Source organism: Mirounga angustirostris, unplaced genomic scaffold (assembly GCF_029215605.1).
Source record: "Mirounga angustirostris isolate CCGP_5_RB_7025 unplaced genomic scaffold, mMirAng1.0.hap1 SCAF_5, whole genome shotgun sequence".
Classification (NCBI taxonomy): Eukaryota; Metazoa; Chordata; class Mammalia; order Carnivora; family Phocidae; genus Mirounga; species Mirounga angustirostris.
The window spans coordinates 46,734,752-46,756,873 of NW_026991713.1; the positions used below are offsets into that span (position 1 = coordinate 46,734,752).

Below are 22,122 nucleotides of genomic sequence, written 5' to 3' on the forward strand. Positions count from 1 at the left end.
ACATAGCAATAGTTTGCATAAATGTGAGCTCAGCTAGCAGACAACACCCACCCATCCCCTTAACACACACCGTATCACACATTCTTAAGAGTCTGCTTAGTGGGTCCAAGTTGAAATGGCTGAAATGGGCCTTTTTATTTTTCTCAAAAGCTACAGTAAGAAACACATCGGACAGGGGCGCCTGGGTGGCTCAGTCATTAAGCGTCTGCCTTGGGCTCAGGTCAGGATCCCAGGGTTCTGAGATCGAGCCCTGCATGGAGCCCCGCATCGAGCCCCGCATCGAGCCCCGCATCGGGCTCCCTGCTCAGCGGGAAGCCTGCTTCTCCCTCTCCCACTCCCCCTGCTTGTGTTCCCTCTCTCGCTGTCTTTCTAAAAAAAAAAAAAAAAGAAAAGAAAAGAAACACATCGGACAAAGTAAAGTCAGACCTGCCTCTTTGACCTCATAAGATTCCTTAATACCAGAAGCAGTATTTTCAAGCCCAACCGTGCTGTCTCCCTCAAGAAATGTTTTCTTCATAGTCCCGGTAAAATCAAAGACCACATTATCTCAAGTTGCAGCCAACACTTTATTCTCCTCATTAATGGCTCAAAACTGTTGGAAGCCAAAGCCTTGAAAAAGTCCTATGGCAATAAATGTGAATGTTTTTCAAAGAGAAGAAAGAAATTGCAAGAGGCTATGTTTCTGTTGACCGTATTTCTGAGTATGTTTCTTTGGCAAAGTCCTCCACCAAACTCGAATAAATTAGACACAGTGCCGATAGAAGTAAAAGAAGTAATCTGTAAAGAATATCCCCGCAAAATAAGGATCCGTTGAACAGTCCGCTAAATCCTGTCAGAACAGAGAAGAAAAAAGGAATGATTAATGTGAGAATTGGTTAAAGTAATTGATGGATTGATTGATTTAATGGTCTGTTTCTTTCTTTCTCCCTGGAAAGAAAAAGGCAAAAAAAAAAAAAGGAAAGGAAAGCAAGCAAGCTTACCGGCGCAGCGACACGGAAATGGTACATGCTGTCAAAGAATGGGGCCACAGGGAGGCTCCGAATGTGCTGATAGCCCTAAATAATGAATGAAAGAGAGATCCATTTCATAACCACATGTTACACTCCGTGGGAAAGACTATAGTCTGAGAAAGCATTTCTTTGACTCCTCTAGGAAAAGTATCTGTGGCGACAGCTTTTGAGAGGAGTCCCTAAAACAGTCTGCAGCCTCTGAAGGACACCTGGAAGATGCTGAGCAGAGCCCTGTGACTCGGGTCAGCCAGCGAGGAGAAACCCCGACGGGCAGCTCATGGCTCCCCTCTCATGTGGGGAACAGAGGCCGTGCCACAATTCTAGACACACTTCTTCGGGGACGGGAACGGGGCCGGGGACGGAATGCCCAGGGGCTGGAAACCATTACCTGTGTCATCTCTTGGGAGGCTTCTTGGCGGCTTTGTATCCCTTTGGCTCCCCTTTTGCCATGGAAACATATATTTCCAAGGGTGAATTTGCACTGGAAGACTATCAATGGCTCTGTTGTGCTTCAAGAGACAAAGAAAGAAAGGGCAAAGGGAAAGCAGTTACCAGCTACGCTAGACTACACCTTGATAGAAAGGGGTACCTGTGGGAACGTAACTGGGACACCCATTTGGTTTCATGTAGGCATCTTATTACACAAAGCTCATCAATGCCAATGTGCCTGTTCACATCTCCTTATTACAGAAAGAAACTCAGTCTCAGATGATTACTGTGATAGATAATGTTCGTGCTCCCCTCCCCCAAATTCATATGCTAAAATCCTAACCTCCAGTGTGATGTGTTCGGAGGTAGAGCCTATGGAAAGTGATTAGGTCTTGAGCGTGGAGCCCTCATGAGTGCGATCACTGCTCTTCCAAAAGGACCTCAGAGCACTCTCTTGTTCCTTTGCCAGGTAGACACAGTGACCGGCCTTCTGTGAAACAGGAGGCAGACCCTCACCAGACACCAAATCTGCCGGAGCCTCCATACGGGGCTTCCCAACCCCCAGAACGGGGGAAAGTAAATGTTTGTTAAGGCACTCAGGCTATGGTGTTTTTGTTACGGCAGCCTGAACCAATCAAAACAACCTGAGGGTGCATATGACAGTCTCTAAGACCTAATCTCATCACTGAAATCACCCCAGCAGCAGAAGTTCTTATCACCATAGATCTTAAAATAACTTTTGGGGGCACCTGGGTGGCTCAGGCAATTAAGTGTCCAACTCTTGGTTTCGGCTCAGGTCATGGTCTCAGGGTCATGAGATCAAGCTCCATGCTCAGCAAGGAGACTGCTTGAGATTCTCTCCCTCCCTCTCCCTCTGCTCCTCCCCCTGCTTGTGCTCTCTAAATAAATAAATAAAATCTTTATAAATCAATCAATCAATCAATCAATCAATCAATAAAATCGGTTTTGGAGATATCCCTTCTCTTTTCACTGGCAACTGAATTTGCATCTACCTCAAATTTCCAGGATTTCGGATTCTACAAACCGCTGATCTGAGTACATACTGTTTGAAGCAACAAGGTAAACAAATAGGAAGGGATGTGGGGCTGAGTCCCGTTAGAATTTACCTACCGTCATAGCTATCAGAGCGGAAGGCCTGCCAGAAAGAATGATTCTCCTCTGGAGGTTAGCCCATTAATTATCACCAAGAGGATGAGATCCATCTGTCTTTGGAAGTGATCTTTTTGCACAAGTGGGACAACCTACAATCTCAGTTGAGTATGTGTGTTATTTTTAAGTTACCCATATTAGGAAAATGGTTCTTAAACTAAAAAGCCTGATTTAGTGGCTCAAGATGGTCTTCTGCCACTTCAGGGGATACACCATTTTGGCTTATTTCCTTCCATCGAAGCTAGGAATGAATGAGGAAAGGCTATTCCAGGCTACTCAGGGAGTGTAGAAGATAGTCCATTTAGCTCTTGCTCTGTGTGAAATGTGATGAGTTCTGAGTCACAAAATACTTGCTGCTTGAAACAAACCTTTCCCAGGCAAGCAGTTGGGTCCAGTGTCATCAACTCACTGTAGAAGCAAAGTTGATGAGAGAAAAGAGTCTGAAGCCTGAGTGAAACAGAGGACGGGGCAGAGCAGTGGGAAATGGATGGAGGAGGAAGGAGAGAGCTGGGGAAGCAGAGGATGAGAGCAGAGGACAGAGGAAAGGGAAGGTGAGAGGAAATGTGGAGGGGGCAGAAAAGGAGAGACTACAATCCAGAGAGACACAAAATAAAAACCATCTATCTTCCTGGTGAGTAGCTCACTGCATAATTTGAGTGAAGTGGGTTGAAGTCTTAAAGTACCGTAATTATTTTAAATACTTGGTAAGAATAGATTAAATTAGAGCTTTGTGATTTTGAAGGAAAGGTAGTCATAATAAAAGCTACCATTTATGAAGCACCTACTACGTGCCAGGAAGGGGCAATATTCTTACATCTCTCATTTCATCAGGAAGGCAGGAAAGTGATGGTTTAAAGGATGGGCTGAGTTTGAAACCCAGCTCCATGGCTTACTAGCTGTGAGTTTCAGGACAAGTGTATTTGACCTCTCCAAACCTAAGTGTTCCCATCTGAAAAATATAAACTAGAAAAGAAAAACCGAACTCGAGGGTTATTGTGAAGATTATATGACCCACTATTAAAGTGGAGAGTGTCTGGATATGCTCTGTGCTCAGCAAATGGTAGTTATTAATTTCACTACTATTAACAGTGATTCCCACAGCAGCTCTACTTCTTATGGTATTATTTCAAACTCATTTTATAGATAAAAACAGCTCAGAGAGGATAAATGGTTTCTCCAAAAGGTCAGAGAATTAGTAAGTGGCAGAGACAAAATTTGAACCCTGGTCGGCCCGACTCTAAACTCTGACTCCTTGAACTCCCCTGGGGAAGGGGGTGGTATCTGCGTTAGCACTGCTAACAGGAGCTTACAAAAATGGGCAGCTCCCTACCCAGGGGGCTATGCTATTCCTCTTGCTCCCACCCCAATTCAAAGGGACACAGGGGTAGTCTGTAGCTTGTGAGCATCAAACCCAAGGTCACTCCCATTTTACAGGTGTGAGTGTGAAGCCAAGAGTCTTTCCATTCCACTTAGGGAGGCTGGAAGACTCGAACCTTCATTTTGAAGATTCTTCCCCAAGCTGGCCCACCTCTCAACCCAAACAGCATCAGTCGACACAGACTGATAACTTCCCACCCTCTAACTTACTGATCAAATTGTGAAGTAAGTTCAGACTTGCTATTCAGATAGTGACAGAAGCAAAATTGTTTTCTACAGTTATGCACTTACTTGATTTCCAGAGAGAATTTGACATTGGTAGGTGTGTGCTTATTAACAGGAATATTGTAATTGTAATTTCCAGCGCTGATTATGGGGAAAAAAATAAAACCACAAATCAAAATACACAGGAAAGGCTTCAAAAGGCTTTTGTTACTCATTATATACTATGTAAGCTGTGAAATATTCTATAGCAAACACAGAGAATCAAATTTAGCACGGTGGAGCTCTATGTTTTTCAGAGACGTACCTGTCAAATTTCAAAGTGATCTCTTTTAAGTCTTAATATACAAACTATACCACAAAGATTTATGGTGTGTTAGAACACACAGACAAAATGATGGAAAGCCAAATCCCAGGCCAAATGCATAAAACCGAGTGCACAGGAAACGACTCCCCATTAAGGAGACACAAATTTCAGGAGACAACTGAGGCAAAGACCTCAAACCAACAATCCCTCTGGAAAGGAGGACTGAAAATAATGAATAATAGCTTCTCTACCCTGAATCACTCCCTTTTAGGCAACATTAGCAGGAAGTACCACACACTTTCTGAACTTGAATCAACTAACATTATGACGGTCCTAATCCCCATTCTGTGATGGAGAAAACGATAGCACAGAAGTGCATCCACAGACGCTCCTCCCCCATGCCCCCTGGAAGGGAACTACTTGGGGCAAAGGGGGGCTTCCTGGGATTCCTCCTGTAAAGAACACTCCAGCAGAAAAGCAGAGTGTATCTAACACAGATTCTTATGACCTGGCCACACCTTGAATTATATGGAGAAACAACTTAAAACCAGATACACTGGAAGAAGAGCTTGTCACTTTAGATTCTCTTTAATCAATCCTAAAGTAAGTTGTTAAAAATAAGAAAGCAGAAGTAAAAGGTACTGATCTGAATTGGGATCAGGAGAGCCTTGTTCTACAGGAAAAAGCTGAGGATAAATGGAATTCACTTCCTACCATGTGCCTCCTGGCATCTGCATGCTTCACAGCAACCCAACTCAACAGCCTCATCGCAGAGATGAGACATGGACACTCAGGGGAAATAAACACCTTGTTGAAGTTCTGGAATTTGAAACCGAATCATCCCACTCTTCTTCATTATGTCACCCTAGCAGAGTAATTAATGTCTGTCTCCGACTTGTTTAAGCTCACTGAAGCTCAGGTTCCTTAACGGCAGAATGGGGATCAACCAACCTCAGGGATTTGGGGAGAATTCCATGCGATAATGAATGTCAAAGCCATAAACAAGTCATAAAGCACCATAGTTTATTTTTAAAGCTCAGGGTCATCAACTTGAAGTCTAAGTTACATCAGGTTGCAAAAGAAATCAGGCTGAGAATCCCAAGGATTTGTGACATCAGTTCAAAGTACAGGGTCTTGCCTTTCACTTAGCAGTCACCCCATAAATATTTATTGGAGAAAGAAAAATAAGTCCCCATTCTTAATGCCTTCAACTTGCATACTGTGCTAGCTGAAGCTACTTGTAGTCTGTGCTTAGATTCTAAATGCATCGTTACCGGATGGCACATAATAGACATGGAGGTTGCTGATAACTTTTGCAATATCTGGATTTTTCCCCTTCTAACTGAAAAAGCCAAGATAAGCTTTATTATTTAGCAATTAAAATAATGCTATTCCTTGTTATTAAAATGCATAAATGTCAGCTCATTCATTACCTGGAGCCATCAGTAACAATGTCTTTCTTGTCGATACAATTAACCAGCAGCCCTGTGCCTATGGTATGTGTCCTCAGAGAGTCAACCACAGAGCTGTCCCCTAAGCTCTTTGCTTTGGACTCACCCATTCAAACGGGAGGCTGGAATCATTGGAACCGTGGTTTATTGACATTTGCTAACACCAACCATTTTATGATCCCCTCGTCTACCATGTAACAAATGTGTTTTCATTTAAGGAGCATTGTAAGCACACACTGATTTTTACCATGCAGTTTTAGCTTTCGTTCCAGCCTCAGAAACCCAGAGCCCTGAGTAAATTCCAGAAACAATCGGGGTAGAATGGGGAGGCTTACCCACCTGCACTGGAGGCCTCCGCCACAATACCGATGATCTATTACTTGCTGGATTTCCATGATCTGAATAGAACTAATGGTTGTATCAATCCCTGAATTGAGAAGAAATAGAGAAAAGAAAGTAAACTCTTCTGCAGAGGAAGAATATTGTGCTTCAGCGACGTCTCCAATTTACCAAAAGTGAAAGAAGAGTTTCCTAGATAAATGGGCTCCATTTGCATTCAAATGGAAAAAGAAGGGGAGGGAAAGGGAGAAGGCTTTTGTTGTTGTTACAGTAAATTTTAAGAAAACTCATAAAAATCCAGATTCCAAAAGGCAGCCCCATAACATCCAAAAAAATTTCTGGACCCTGGAAGTCCTACTAAATTGACATTTATTGAAAATGGAGGGTGCAATGTGAAATGCTATCTGGCCAAGAAAGAAAGCTTTAAAAAACTTAGAAAACAGAAAACAAGCTAAAAGTACAGTCAGAATCCAAGAAGGTAGGAAGTTCAAAAAAATTATTCAAGTCCATGGAGATCAACCTCCACTTGTCTAGTAGTGAGCGACCATCTCTAACGCCTCCTTAATGGTTAGACTGGCATTGATTATAAATAAAAGTAATCCCCATGAGTGTTCAAGGGCAGGCTGCATCCTTTGTCCCTGGTCCTCACTCCTGTAATGCTTTTACAGCCTGTTGCTACTCTGCCCAGCTCCCCGAAGTCAAAGAATAGTCACTTAGGTGTAAACTTACAGTCACTCCCCCAGTCAGGGCTGGTTAGCGCATCTCTTGCCAGGAATAACAAGCTTCTGTCTTCTGAAGAGGAAAAAAAGTCTGTCAAACTTTAATTAAGGCTTGGTCAGGATGAGAAGAAACCCAGTATGTGCCCCTCTGTCTCTGTCAGTTGAATGTTTCCACACCCTTTCTCTCTCCTACCTTTCGACCCATCCAATGCCTACCCGCATTTCTTACGGATCTAGTATGTTCTCACCTTCCTCCAAGAAGCCATCTGTTTTGGGCTGAATTGTGTTCCCCAAACTCTTGTGTTGAAGCCTAACCTCTCAGAATATGACTGTACTTCGAGATAGGGCCTTTCCAGAGGCAATTAAGTTAAAATGAAGCTGTTACGCTGGGCCCTAATCCAATCTGGCTGGTGTCCCTCCCTATAAGAAGAGATCAGGACACTCGAGACACCAAGGACAGGACGGGCAGAGAGGAAAGAACTTGCAAGGACACAGCGCAAAGGTGGCTATCTGTGAGTCCAGAAACCAGACCTGCTAACACCCTGATTTTGGACTTCCTGCCTCCAGAACTGTGAGAAAATAAATTTTGTTTCTGGAGTTGCCCAGCCTGTGGTACTGTGTTATAGCGGATCGCACGGCCCCTCCGTTCTGATGTCATGCCATTACTGCCTTAACCATCCAGGGGGTGATCAGTTAGTCATCTGTCACCACATCAGAAGCATGTCATCTGTTTTATTACTTAACTTGTATGTATTTTGCCCTTTCTTGACAACTCCAGAATAGGGAACCTCTATTAAAATTCTCTGATTCCTAGGTAACTCCTAGCATAATGTGATCCACACAGGAAAAAAGAGAGATGCGGGGGACGGGGGGAGGGGGAGGTAGCGGAGCTGGCTTGTGCAGAAGGAAGCGGGGGAGTGGTTTTGCCCTGTCATAGCCGAAAAGGCAGTTTAAAAGCAGTTTTGGAAAGGTAACTATTCAGAGGATTGTTGGTAAGGTTTTGGGGGGAAAAACATCTTCTTAAAGTGAATGGTGAAGGCAATTATTTAGTGGGTTGCTAAACAAGTCTTTAAAAAGAATTCTGAATTTTTTTTAATTTGCTGATTTTTTCTCAAGTATATGTACTGTTCACTGTATTCCTTCATTTGCATTAAATAATGTTTATATTTTTCAACATAGTTTGGGGCAAAACACAAAGACAGTAACCTCATTTAACAAGAGACATAAGTTAATACAAGGTGTGCTGCTTGCATAGGAAGCAAAGGGAGGCGAGATCTAAAACAAGTTTCTATTCAAGTTTCTGTGTGGAATTTCAGGAAAGCAAAGGCTAGAGTGCATGTTACTTGGGCGCCATCACTCCTAAGTAAATCTGCTCTGGTTAGTACTTCTTACACTAGGCACACGGGCTTGTTTACCTGTCCACAAAACTGTGAGCTTCTAGAAGCCTGCCAGCATCTTGTGCACCTTGCCATCGCCCCAGGCAAGGCAATCCTGGGCTCTCTGCAGGCCCTCAACAAATATTTGTGGGAGGATGGAAGGAAGAGGGGCAGGGAAGGAGGAAGAAGAGTCAATCATATACCCTCCAGAAAAATGTTTCCTCTTACACACTCAAAGGGGAAATCGCCAGCAGATGGGTGCAGAGGGGATGCTGGGAATGGACATGGGAGCCTGAGCTCCTTCATCCTGTTGGCAAAGGGGAGTGAGACAGAATTTGAAGGAGAGGCAGGTTTCCTGAGCATCTTGCCTAACATGAGCCTTTCATTAAAAAGAAATGGATCTTGATACATGAGGATTTTCTAGAAAATTGAATATATATTTCCCTTTAGATACAAATATATGTGCTGTCCAAAAAGCCTCTAGATTTCTTGGATTCCAGCTATTCCAGTAATAATTGTCAAGCACATGTCCCCTGCTATGAGTTTTGCTTATGATTGCTCCCACAGAAGGATGTGAATTTATACGGCAAATGAAACATAAAAAGAAGGGGAAACCAGAATTTCTCCATCCGGTCTGTTTTCATCCTTTACCTTTTTTTCCCTACTTTTCCACTGAATTTGCAGGAACAGGGCTCATTATAAATTTTGGCAACAGAATTACAGAGTTGCCTCATTTTCACAGAAGCATGTTTCCAGGTTCCTGGAGACATAGAATCCTATGATAGAATTTAGTATCTGATGGGATAACAGTAGTTTTAAAAACAGTAATAAAAAGGTAAATTTGAGAGATAATCTTGCAGATTAGAATTATGAAAATGGCTTTTCAGACTCAGGATTGGAAATAAATTTTAAATCTCCTATAGAACATCTCCAATTTGTCACTTCTCTGAGGCAAGACTATTCAATTCCGAAAGGCTAATTATCGGAAAACCATTAACTCTCCTGTAGTCAAACAGGGGTGGCTCTCATTTTATAAATGCCTTCCAGTAATATTCACTATAAACTTAATATACACTCCCAGTGGTTTTTCACTGTGAAGCTGGAGATAGATTTCGCAATCAGCGGAAAAGATCTCCCAATAAACTAAATTAGAAACTTCTGGAAAGGAGAGATTTAAGATGGTGTCCAACCAAAGCATATCCTGTTGTGGTAGAATGTGTATATAGCATTACTTATAAAATTGTGCTGTATGGCTGAGTTCCAAAACAGCATCTTGGATACCTTTTTCTTTCCTGATTGAACCAGACTCATGCCAAGAAAAAGTCAATGAGCCCAACCAGTTGATGACTGGTGTCCTTTAACACAGGGAGCCAGTTTCTTTCTGCCATTTGCTCTTCTCAGAGTTCTGATCTCCAAAACAAAATAAGCATGAATTCTCATAGCCTTTTTGTTTTATGAGATTTTTAAATCTTCACCAAAATCCTTAACATCTGTAGAATTCCATATTCTCCTCACAAGCTCTTTACTTTTTCATATCTAACTCTCTCTATTTAAGTCTTTATTGGTTCCATAGATTAAAATCTAATCCATCACACTCAGTTGGCTCCTCAGAGTGGAAGTTCAATACTCCAAAATACCCACTCTCCACCTCTTGATTAGTCTTACCCAAACCTTTTATATTAAGTGGGGAGAGGCGATAACCTTTCTGAAAGACATTTTACACAATCAGCTTGGGCCCAAAAGAAGAATAATGGCTTGCCCTCAGCATATCATAAAAATACTGATTTCCCTTCCCTTATTTCACTAGTGGTCTTACTCCTTAGGAAAGAAGCTCATAAGTGTGTTCTGGGGCTTGGTAAACTGCTAGATATTACTCTTCATCCTAGAGAGTTATTCCAACTTTTTTTTTTTTCTTAACCCTTGAATTTCTTTTTAAAATTTTTATCCTTTAATTTTTTTTTTTAAAGATTCCATTTATTTGTCAGAGAAAGATAGCGAACACAAGCAGGGGGATGGCAGGCAGAGGGAGAAGCAGGCTCCCCGCTGAGCAGGGAGCCTGATGCGTGTGACTCGATCCCAGGACCCTGGGATCATGACCTGAGCCGAAGGCAGACGCTCAACAGACTGAGCCACCCAGGCATCCCTATTCTTTAATTTTTAGTTAGTTGTGAATGCCTCAGAAACATCTGTTGAAAGAGTTTGCCTGGCTTTCTCCACTTTCAGATTTAGGAACCCCAGGGTCATACAGTGCCCAGGACAGAGGGGAAGGATGGACCAGCAGCAGAAGAGAAGAGGCTTTCTTTACACCCCCAGAAACACACCACATCGGGGACATCTCAGTAGCTATAGGCAAACTTGGGGGAGGGGGATGCCGAAGGGACTTTCTAGAACCACAGAGTGACTACTTTCAGCTTCCTCTAGAGTTGATCCCTGGTACATGTGCACACAGTGCCAAATACATGGAGGCACAATGGTAGATGGGCAGAAACCCAGGACAGGGAGACAGGGGACTCAGGTTCCTGTTCCAACTTTGCTAGTAACTTACTGCAGAACCTTAAGCAAGGTCCTGGGCCTCCATTTCATCAGCTGGAAAATGGGTAAGCTGGTATCAATCAGAGGTTTTCCTGACCCAGTCCTTGGAAACCCAGGTGATTGCATAAAGTGGTCAGTGGTGTTTGCGCACTTGAGAAGTAACAACTCTCCCACGGATTTGTACTATTCTTCAAATGTTGCTGTCGGACTAACAAAAATTATTTGACTAAAGCTTAACTGAGTTTAACATTCTCCTTTTATGTATTTTCTCAGCCAAATAACTGTAAAAGAATAATGAATTAATAGTAGATTCTACAGGTCAAAAAGTTAGGTACCACTGGTGTACTGCTTGCTCTCTGACTTTCTACAAGACTCTAAATCCCCAAAAGTTTGCAGGTTTCTAGAAGGTGCAGTGAAGAGAACACGTAAATCCTCTCTATCTTTCTCCAGCTGAAAGAGGGAGGAGGGAACAATTCTGCCCGCGTATCGGGGAGCCCGGTAAGGCAGGACTTACATTTCACTTTTAGCCAGAGAAGCTGGTGACTGTGCCTAGGAGGACACAGCCAGGCACTGTGGAGCAGCCCTTCTTTCTCTAGGAGTCTGTTCAGTGTCCCCCATACTTAGGCAATGTAAGACACGCAGGCACCTAGTGTCCCAGAGAGGAGAGCAATGAACCTCCATCCAGTTTGATAAGGCTGCTCTGCCCTCCATGGGGAGAGCTGGTTGCTACAGGAAGGAGTTTGCTCAAGGGTCAAGAACATTTTTGAAAATGAAGATTGGATCAGTCCATGACCTCTTCCTGTGCAGGATCCATGGTTACACATCTCTCATAGGTGAGATGGTCTCTTCTGAGGACTGCTCTCAGAAAAGGCCACAGAGTATACCCAAGGTGGACTCCCAAGGTAGGAGAAGGGTTTACAGCCACAAGGGTTCATGTGCTTTTGCAAGAGATGAAGGCTTTGGGGGATTTTTTTTTAAACAGCACTGGACTTTTCCATATTTGAAACTACGGAGGATATGATGACAGAAACACATTCATTTCTTCACGGTGAAGCTTTATCTTTGCCCTATAGTGATGTATCTGTTCCCAAGTTCAATCAAAAGTTGCTTTCATGAGAAAAACAGTACGAGCACTGCCTCCTACAGGCGCAGGGAAAAACTCTCTATGCCTCATCTCCTCATTGGAAAGAAAGGAGGTAACAGTGCCTATCTTTTAGGCTTGTGGGGATGGAATGGTTTATTCATGTAGATTCCTTACGGCTGTGCATTTGTATACAGTAATAGCTCATTATATGATGATGATGATGATGATGATGATGATGATGATTCGTAAAAGTTATTCAACTCTAGGTTATGCAATAATATCAAAAGGAAAAAGAAATCACACTGTTGCCCCCAAACTTCAACCAATGACCATATTGTACATGTCAGTCATTTGGACTGCTCAAAAATATTCTAGTTCATCTTCTTCTAGGCATACGTTAGGGCTGCACTTTATCAACCGTTTTTAAATGAGACATGACCAATGTCACTTGCTTTAGCCAATAAAATGTAAGCAGAAGTGACATGTGCTACACCTAGGTGGGAGCTTTAAGAGCCGTGTTCTCTTACCACTGCTACAGAGATTGCAGAAATACAGATTGAGATGGAGTCTCCATCAGTGAGGTTCTAAAGGATGTGATGAGTGAGAGCCCTCTTTTGATCCACATCTGACATAGAGAGTCAGAAATAAATTTTTGCCACATTATGCCACTGTAATTTGGAGGCTGCTGTCCCCACAGCATCCTGATAGATAAGCCATGCTAATATGTATCTACTGCTATTACTGTCATCATTATTCTATAGACTTGGGGATGTGCAGAAGGTTCGCAAAAACAATAATGAATTAGTATACATTTGGATTCCATTACCGAGATAATTATACATTTGGATTCCATTACAGAGATAATTATAGTTTTAACCCTTGACCAAGCCTCCATAATTTTTTAACAGGAAAAATCTGCTTCTTAAAAAAAAATTCTGTGTGTGTGTGTGTGTCCCTAGGAGGAAGAAGTAGATATTCTGACAGTGGTTGTGATTTTCAGACTTGCAGCTTATCCTGAACTCATTAGAGTTCCAAAGCCTTTTACATGTTGCCCTACTTGGTTTGGGCAGAAAGCCCAGATTCGACATCATTTTATAAGTTCTAAGTGAGCCAGAAAATCTACCCAACCACCCAGGATTACTTTACATGTTCTACTACTACTAATGTTGTTGGCAATGGACAAATGAGACAAATGATATCTTTTCACTTACTCAGCCATAATTTCATCCCTGGGCAGGGAACTCAATATTATAAGGGGACTGCAAGTTTGTGCACTTGGGTTTTTAAAGAGCCTGCCACCCTAAAGAGAAGAGTAGAACCATTGTCTGGAACCATTAACAGATTAGGCAAGGAGATATTTGCAAAGAAAAACATGTCAGGTTTCAGAGTCCAGGGGCTTCTCTTTGAACATCCTTTACCTGCCCACAGCCTCTGATGGGTTTCCTCCTCCTGAGACCACCTTCGCGCAGGACTGGAGGGGACTCTTCTCTTTCCCTGGATGGGGCAGCAGTAAGTCTCCTGACAGGGCAGGATCTCACAGAAAGTGATTTCTGGTACTTGGAAGGAGGACTGTGTGGTCACCAGGGACGTATTGGGTGCTGCAGAGCATTGGGCAGAGAGGAGGGAAGTGACAAGGTTAACCTGAAAGGCTGGTTCTTTTGTCGACAATTCACCGGAAACATGGGGCTGGATTTGAGAGTGAGGAATGCGAAAATCTTAAATCTCACCTGTGGGAGAGGCTGTGGGCGGCAGGGCGGGCTCCTGAGGGCTTGTGATATTGCTGGAGGAAGAAAACAAAGTGATCACCGAAGGAGGCCTTCAAGAATCCTTCTCTCCAGAGGAAAACAAGACCAAAACTCTCACCTCGGAGGGAGACTTGGGGCACGTTGATTTTGATCTTTTAAGCTAAGTATGTACAGGGAGACTATCGTCAAGGCACTGTTAAAAAAAAAAAAGAAGAAGAAGGAAGCATTATGTGCCAGATTTGAGTTCATCTCCATCTCACACAACCAGCCGGTCAGAGATTACACTGTCACAGGCTACACAGATGGGAGGGGTGCGGCCTCGGCTGAGAGTCGCACCATGGAAACCAGCACCGTTCTGCTTCAGGGCAGAGGCCCTCACCTTCCTAGAGCAAAGAGTCTCTGGGGTACTCCTCACTGATGGATTTTTCCGGAGAGCAGCCCCCTGGCCCTGCAAGCTGCCTCAGAAGCATCTGTCACAGGTGGAAGATTATGAGCGGAAGCTGTAAATCACTGGAGGCAGCCCCTGCTCCTTGCAGGAAAAAGTCAGAGCAGAGTTCACATCCCACTGGCGGGGGGCGTCCGCCCTGTGGCCCCGAAAGGCCACCCGGGTTTAGTCAGCTGTAGACGCCAACCCCTTGGCTGCTTCTCTGACATCTTCCGGCTGCCTGTCTTTTCAGAGCCAAAGCGCCAAGTTGGAGGAGAGAGGAAGAAGAAATGCAATGTAGCATCCATTTCCACACTGTGTGACTTCAAAATAATGACTCTCTTTCCTCCAATTATCAGAACTTACATATTCAAACAGAAGCTTTTCTGAAAGGTTCGGAGCCCGGGGAAGCTATTCTCCCAATGCTCATGCATCCAAACACCTAGCATTTTCTTCTCACAGGGGTGTGTGTCTCTGGACCTCTCTCGTGAGCCGCACAGGAGAGTCCGCCGACCACATTACAATCCCACTGTGCGCTGGGTCTGACACAGGGTGACCTGACTGGACTTGCTGCTAGGTTGACTATACACCTGGCTCCCTAGACTCGACCCCTCGTCATATAGCTCCCACTCAAAGGTGGTGGGTTTACTATTATTAAATATACACGAGGAAATGTGCCATGCGTTTGAATTCCATTCATAAAGAAAAAATTTCCAGAGTGTTCTCAGCAGCAGCTGGTTACTGCCCAGCAGGCACAACCCTGTCTGGGGAAAGTGGTGCTGAGCCCCAAAGATGCTATCAGACAGAATCCGGTGTGTCGCCCTGGCAACTGCTTGCTGTGATCCAGTCTCCCTCTCTTTGTTCTCCCCCGCTATTTCCCTATAACTAATCCTGAAGAGCTCTTTTTTTTTTTTAAAGATTTTATTTATTTATTTGAGAGAGAGAGAGAATGAGAGAGAGCAAGCACATGAAAGGGGGGAGGGTCAGAGGGAGAAGCAGACTCCCCGCCGAGCAGGGAGCCCGATGCGGGACTCAATCCCGGGACTCCAGGATCATGACCTGAGCCGAAGGCAGTCTCTTAACCAACTGAGCCACCCAGGCGCCCTGAAGAGCTCTTTCTAATTTGTCTCTGGCATCTACTTCAGTGCATGACCCAGAGAACTTCTAGAATTGTGGAATGACATGGACATCTGTTCCTTTCTTTGGGGGCAAATTCTGGTTTTGACTCTTCTTGCCACCACAGGCCAGAAACAAAATAACAAGCCCAATAACCTCCCACTTATGATCTTAGTGGACAACAGTATTGGAATTCATAAGATAATTCTGATAAGCGTGTTTAAAAAGCAGTCTCTGTGCATCCAAATTAGACTTCCTATCACCCTGCCGTTGGGTTTTCATGCGACTCTGCCTCTCTAGAGAATGCTACTCCGTATGTCTGCTAAAGTGGATGCTCACACTCTCCCGAGCTGGGAATCCCGGCAGAGGACAGCTCACGTAGGAGAGTGAGAGAAAGACAACGGCTTCGAACGGGGATTCTGTGTCGTGGTGTCAGATCCTTGCGGATGTTGTGTACAATGGGCAGTTGCAAGTGAAAAGCTGAAATGCTGAGGGGAGGGGAGGGTACAGAGACAGACTCACACTGTCCTCTACAGCTAGGAGGCTGCGTTAGAGCACGGAACTACCAGCACCTCGGCACCGCCCCTTACTTTGCCTCTGAGAACGACTGTCTCCCTTGAGACAAGGCCCCAAGGCAGTCCTTTCTAACACTCATAAAGCATTTTTTGAGAGATAGATAAATACCCCTGTGAAAATAGCCCTGCGACCATGCAAATAGACTGAGAACAAGAAGGCCCAGAGGACACAGGCAGGATGACTAAGGCCCGAAGCCTGAGGGGCCATCCCAGCCGCAGGTGCCTACAGACCAGAGCCCAGGGGAAGAGCCCTGCATCCCAGTAAGGGATGCCTCCCAGCGCCCTGCAGAGGTCCGATGGCACGCAAGTCCCCCCCTGCTTGCAGCAAATCCTTCATCCTCACTGTGTTTGCTCGCTTCCGCGGCTGAGTACATTTGGCTACAGATGCATATATTGTAGATCTTGGGGTTACCTCATAGTCCCTTTCATGTGACGTCTTCACTGAAGAATCTAGAAGAAGCCTAACAAATGGGAGTGTCCAGGGGAGAACAGATTGTCCCTGATTGCCCTCTCGCTCTGTTCCCCCAAGTAGACAGGAAAGAGAACTAACAACTTCAGACAATTATTTGTAAGACTGAAACAAACACACACACACACACACACACACAGCATAGTGAGATACTAAAAATTATCAATTGATTGAAAAAAAGAATCATCCTTCATCTCACATTTAAGTACAGAAAGCCCATGGTTTGTTTTTTTTTTTCAGAATAGGAGTTTAAAAAGGGCCCCCTCAGGGCACCTGGGTGGCTCAGTCAGTTAAGCGTTTGCCTTCAGCTCAGGTCATGATCCCAGGGTCCTGGGATCGAGTCCTGCATCGGGCTCCCTGCTCAGCCGGGAGCCTGCTTCCTCCCTCTGCTGCTTGTCCTTTCTCTGTCTCTCTCTCAAGTAAATAAATAAAATCTTTTTTTTAAAAAAAGGGCTCCCTTATCTCTAAGCTAAATCCAAGGTCAATGCCCAGTTAAAGGGCTCCCTGTCTTCAAAGTACATAGGTCAGTCCCCAGTTGATAGATGAGAAAAGGAAGATGGGAAGAAAAAAAAAGAGCTTGACAGAGCACAACACTGAAATTTTTCTTACCAAAATGCCATCACAGCAATGAGAGTTATAACCAAGGTCTGGAAAACCCAGTTAGGACACAACTGTTTTTTTCCTGAAAAATAAACCTGTAAAAAAGATTCAGTCAGGAGCCGCGATAAATCAGCAATGCCAATTGGGAGAAGGACCCCTGAAGACTCGCTCCCAGCAGGGATCTTTGCCTCCCAGTGGGCTGGCCAGTGCACTCTCTCCAGCCTACATCTTCCTGCGGTCTGCCCCCTGAAAAGGAAGTTCTTCCAAAGCCTAGCTCAAGCCTCTCCCTTTCCTTGACACTCCAGCTTATAGTCATTTGTCTTTTTGCTAGCATACTGCAGGACCCGTGTCTGAGCCATTCATTTGGTGCTTCTTCTTAAAGTTTTATGAGAGCAGAGGACATATCAGACAAGATACTGTCAGAACCCAGATGTTCATCTCCTTTACTACAACACTTCGGAAAACCAAAAAGTCTTCAAGACATGATGGAATAAATTCCAACAGAAGAGTTTCAGGCATCCTGACACATCATGGAAAAGACTTTTATGGTCCGAAATAAAAAGTACTCTTTAAATCATACACATCAGTATTCAATACTGCTACCTATTTTTAAGGACAGTTCTGAGCCTGAGTCTTATTGATCCTTATACCCATTCAACAAACATTTATTAAGCACTATTCTGTATAACACTATAGGGAATCTAAAAATAAGTAAGTTACAGTCTCTAGGAAGCCAATGAGGCAAACCTCTAAGACGGATACATATTGGCATAAAAACTTGCTTTTTATGCCATAAAAACTTGCATATGAGGAATGGGCCAGGAACTACAGAACAGACAGCTGTGCAATTGGTGGTGAATCTGGCTGAAAAGATAGGAGAGGTTTTCTGCCCACTTGAATAAGGTGCCCCTGAAATGGGAGCTTCACTCTTAATGCAATAGGGAGTGTTATGTTTGCTTCCTTCTGCGGGGTACAGGGTAGAGTCATGCTTTTGGCTGGAAGAGAATGGGAGGTTGGTGGTCGTTAAGAAATAGTTTAAAATTGGTCTTTATTTGAATTTCTTGGGCTGGTTATCTGAGTAAATAAAGTGTTCCTCAGTGTTATATTGGGGTGGGATTAATCATATAAGCTTTTAACAAATATACAAACCCGTAGGGCTCCTATAACTGAGTCACCCATAGGGCAGCTGGAAGCCACTCTGAATACCAAGAAGTGAACAGCTTATACCATTCTTACATCTCACTGGAACTGTTCAGAGGAGAGTCTAATAATGTGCTGGGCAGAGAAGGGACTCAGTGAAATTTGTTAAATCGACTGGCGTTAAATAGCATTCGTCTCAGGTAAGAGTTCCCCCCTCCAACCTACTCCCCACAGCTGCTGGATTATTTTCAATCTCCATGCTTTTGCTTCAAATCCTTTGACCTAGTGTAGGGAAATGACCTGAGACCTGGAGTCAGGCTTGGGGCCAGGTGTTGAACAAGTCATTTAAATGTCATTGATCCTCATTTCCCTCCTCAATAAGACAGGAATGATAAAATAATACCTGCCAACATTTTCAGAGTTATTGGGTGGGTCCAACTAATCCTGCAATGGTTCTCAAATTCAGGTCCACATGAGAATTACCCACAGACTGCTCACAGCCAGCACTTTGCTCATGAATGTACCCACCCAACCCAAGAGTAGCACACTCCCCCTACACACATATGTTTCAATGGCCCAATGATCACAGAGGCTCTGGAGAACAGAGGATACCTAGGGGTTGGTGTCATGGAAGGGAAAGTGAACCTCAGGGAAATAGCCAAGACCTCCTGCAAAGACAGCACAGGGGAAGCAAAACATCCCCATTACTTGTACTTTATCAAGCTCCCTGGAAGACTCTGATAACATGCCAAAGTATGAGAACCACTCAGATAGTGGGTTTGAAAATGCTAATAAGAGTGAACACTTGGGGTGCTTGGGTGGCTCAGTTGGTTAAGCATCTGACTCTTGATCTCAGCTCAGGTCTCAATCTCAAGGTCATGAGTTCAAGCCCTGCACTGGGCTTAATGCTGGACATGGAGCCTACTAAATTAAAAAAAAAAGAGTGAACTCTTATATAGCACTTATTACGTGCCATATTCTCTTCTGAGTGCTTTATATCTACTAATTTATTTTTCTTTTTTCCACTATATATACTAATTTATTTAGCCCTCATGATAATCCTTAACAATCTTATGAGGCAGGTAATGTTATCATCCCCAATTTATGGAGAAGGGAAAAAATGAAGGCTAAGTTCCTTATGTAAGATCACACGGCTAGTAAGTCACCGAGCCAGGATTAAACCATCAAACATTTGGCTCCAGAATCTGTGCTCCTAACCACCGTGCAATGCTGCCTCCCTTTTTCTGCCTGTAAAGCAAGAGAACACTCTACAACTTAGATATTATTGTTATTACTCAGAAGGTTTTCACGGCTTACCAAGTGAACTCCTTACCAGGTGGTGCAGGATATCTGAGCCCTACCTAGATTCTCAGCTGTATCTTCTACTCTCCTCCCTAACCAACTCTCACCTAATCCTGCAATGAAGCCAGTGCCAGCCCCCAGATCTTTGCTTATTCTGTCTCCTCTGGAACCTCTCCTCTACCTAGCCAGAGCTTACTCCTCCTGGAAGGCCCGGCCCCCATAATGCAGCACTCTGAGGCTTTGCAATATTTACCACATCCAGATACAACTGTTCTTTGTATTGTCCTCTGATCTTCCCTGGCTACCTAGAAATTCCTCAGAAGGGGCCATGTCTTACTCACCTTTGTCTGCCTCCCACAAGCTTATGACAGGGACTATAAGAGGCCTCTGAGTTGAATGAGTGCCCTTTAATACCTACATAAATCCTCTACTGTGTCTACAATCCAACCCCCTTCCCACCCCCACCCCACCCCCACCATACCCAAGACACTGAACCACTTAATGTTTTTAATCCTCAGGAAAGATTATCAGACTGGGCTTTCCATTCATGCATTCATTTAACAAATATTTCTTGAGTACCTACTATATGCCAGTCCCTGGGGATGCAGAGTGAGGAAGGCAGACATGGGGCCTGTTCTCATGAATGACACATTCTAGTTAATATTCTGGGATAACTGCAAAATAAAGAGATTCCCTGGGTGCAAAGTGAGAGCTACAGAGGTTGCACGTGACCAAATCGTACCAATCAGGGCCACCATGGATGTAGGTACCATCCCCTCCATCCCACTGCAAACTGGTTAGTACAAAGGGCACCTTTCTTACACAATATTTTTAATAGTTTGTGTTTATTGAGCAAACTGCTATGTGCTGGGCACTGTGGCTAAGGGCTTCACCTTATTTAATCCTATCACTAATCTTTGCAAGATAGATACTATTATTATATTTCTCAATGCAATTAAGTAACTTGCCCAAGGACACTTCTACATATATATTTATCCAAGTATTTATGTTTATTGGTATACCAAGTAGCTTGTCAGCAACATAACATTTTAGCAGTTTTTAGTAGAATAGTAAACTCTCTCTGAATCCTTTTAGAATAGGTCAGTGCAGTATAACATGAGTAGAGATAAAAGGGGGCAATGGCCCACACACCAGGTCAGCCCTTACCAGGATATAGATGAAGGTCATGAATATCTTCTCCTGGGAAGGGCCACCTGTGCAACACTGGTGGGTCGGAGGGAGCAAGCTGAGTCTCACAGCTATCTGTCTATGAATTGCAGCTAGGAAGGGAATATTGTAGCTTCTCCCTCACTGACACTTCTCTGCACTGGAGAGGGTGTACTTTAAATTATTAAATGATTAACCTCCACCTTTTACTGTCCATTTACTGTATATGTCACCCTGTTTGATAAAAGCTCTCTTTATTCATTAATAAAGCCATTACACTTTACCTTTGCAAGAAAGTGAATACCTGTTTCCCCATTTGCACGAACAGTACTAAATATCAAAGGGACAAGAGGGATTTGGGGATTAATGGAAGTCCCTCTGGGATCTTCTGAAGCCATAGGTAAGGAGTTAGTTCAGTTAAGGCATCCACATAGACCTTATAGCCAAGGGCCATATGCAAGTGGAGGCTGATGAATTTCACTTGGGGGTGGGGCAGTATAAACAAAAACTGGCAGAAGAGTATTTCTGAAATGAACATGTTTTGTACTCATTTCTCTAAACATCTTTTTGAAAAAACAGTTAGTTTCTAATAAAGGGGTAGTATTTAAATACCTAAAGTGTTGGGGCACTTGGATGGCTCAGTCGGTTAAGCATCTGCCTTCAGCTCAGGTCATGATCTCAGGGTCCTGGAATCAAGCCCTGCATCACGCTCCCCAGGCAGTCTGCTTCTCCCTCTCCCTCTATCCACCGCTCACGCTCTGTCTCTCTTTCTCTCAAATAAATAAATAAAATCTTAAAAAAAAAAAAACCAAAAAAAAACCTTAAGTGTATAAGGATGCAAACTAGGGAGTCTATCAGCAAATAAATAAAGAAAAGCATTCTTGATCAATTTCTCTAAAGACTTTGGGGGTGGTGGTGTATAGAAAACATCATCACTGTTCATTACAAATTTAAGTCTATTTACCTTGTTGTTTTTTGGGGGAAGGGCCCTTCTTGGAGAAGATGCACTAACAGCTCTGCTAAATTTGCTTTAAAAAAAGAGAGAGAATGTTAATTACGATTCAAATGCCTCTCCAGGAGTTATAAGACAAAAGCCCTGGCTGCCACTAACACAGCAAGCAGTATGACTTTTTTTTTGTAATACAGTGCTAATTTAAAAAAGGGAAAGTCAAGGCAATTGAGAGTTCCTTTTGTGGAAAAGAACCTTAGTAAGCATAAATGAATGCATTAAACCTTATATTTTTCTTTTTCTCATAATTAGACCCCAGGAAATGTGCATTTCCCTCCTTAAGTAATGAAAAAAACAAAACAAAACAAAACAAAAACTAGAAATTTTTTCCCTGAGAACCAAACATGATTTTCTAAATTTAGAAAAGACCACTTCTCCTCCTTAAAGGAGAAGTCATCCTTTGCTAAAATGTAACATTTCCTATAATACCTTGCTCTTAAACAGATACTTTGTGTTTTGTTTCCTTTTTAAAGCAACAACAGAAAAAAATAAGAAAATTACCACATAAGGCAATTGTGTTCCAAAACATTCTAAAAAGAGAGGAGGGATGGCATCATCG

The 22,122-nt window shown here is 43.4% G+C and overlaps 1 protein-coding gene across 1 annotated transcript in view; it reads right to left on the reverse strand.

Moving 5' to 3' along the window:
• Nucleotides 1-444: 444 nt before the first annotated feature.
• Nucleotides 445-22,122, reverse strand: part of MYRFL (myelin regulatory factor like) — a 120,432-nt gene continuing 98,754 nt past the window's right edge. Inside the window, exons 16-26 of the mRNA XM_045872979.3 lie at nucleotides 21,519-21,582; nucleotides 16,955-17,040; nucleotides 13,880-13,954; nucleotides 13,744-13,796; nucleotides 13,435-13,614; nucleotides 7,035-7,097; nucleotides 6,306-6,393; nucleotides 4,278-4,352; nucleotides 1,399-1,519; nucleotides 981-1,055; nucleotides 445-829 (exon numbers count right to left, since the gene is read on the reverse strand). Coding sequence (XP_045728935.1) covers nucleotides 743-829; nucleotides 981-1,055; nucleotides 1,399-1,519; nucleotides 4,278-4,352; nucleotides 6,306-6,393; nucleotides 7,035-7,097; nucleotides 13,435-13,614; nucleotides 13,744-13,796; nucleotides 13,880-13,954; nucleotides 16,955-17,040; nucleotides 21,519-21,582 — 967 coding nt within the window. The 3' untranslated portion in view covers nucleotides 445-742. The remainder of the gene's footprint in view (nucleotides 830-980; nucleotides 1,056-1,398; nucleotides 1,520-4,277; nucleotides 4,353-6,305; nucleotides 6,394-7,034; nucleotides 7,098-13,434; nucleotides 13,615-13,743; nucleotides 13,797-13,879; nucleotides 13,955-16,954; nucleotides 17,041-21,518; nucleotides 21,583-22,122) is intronic.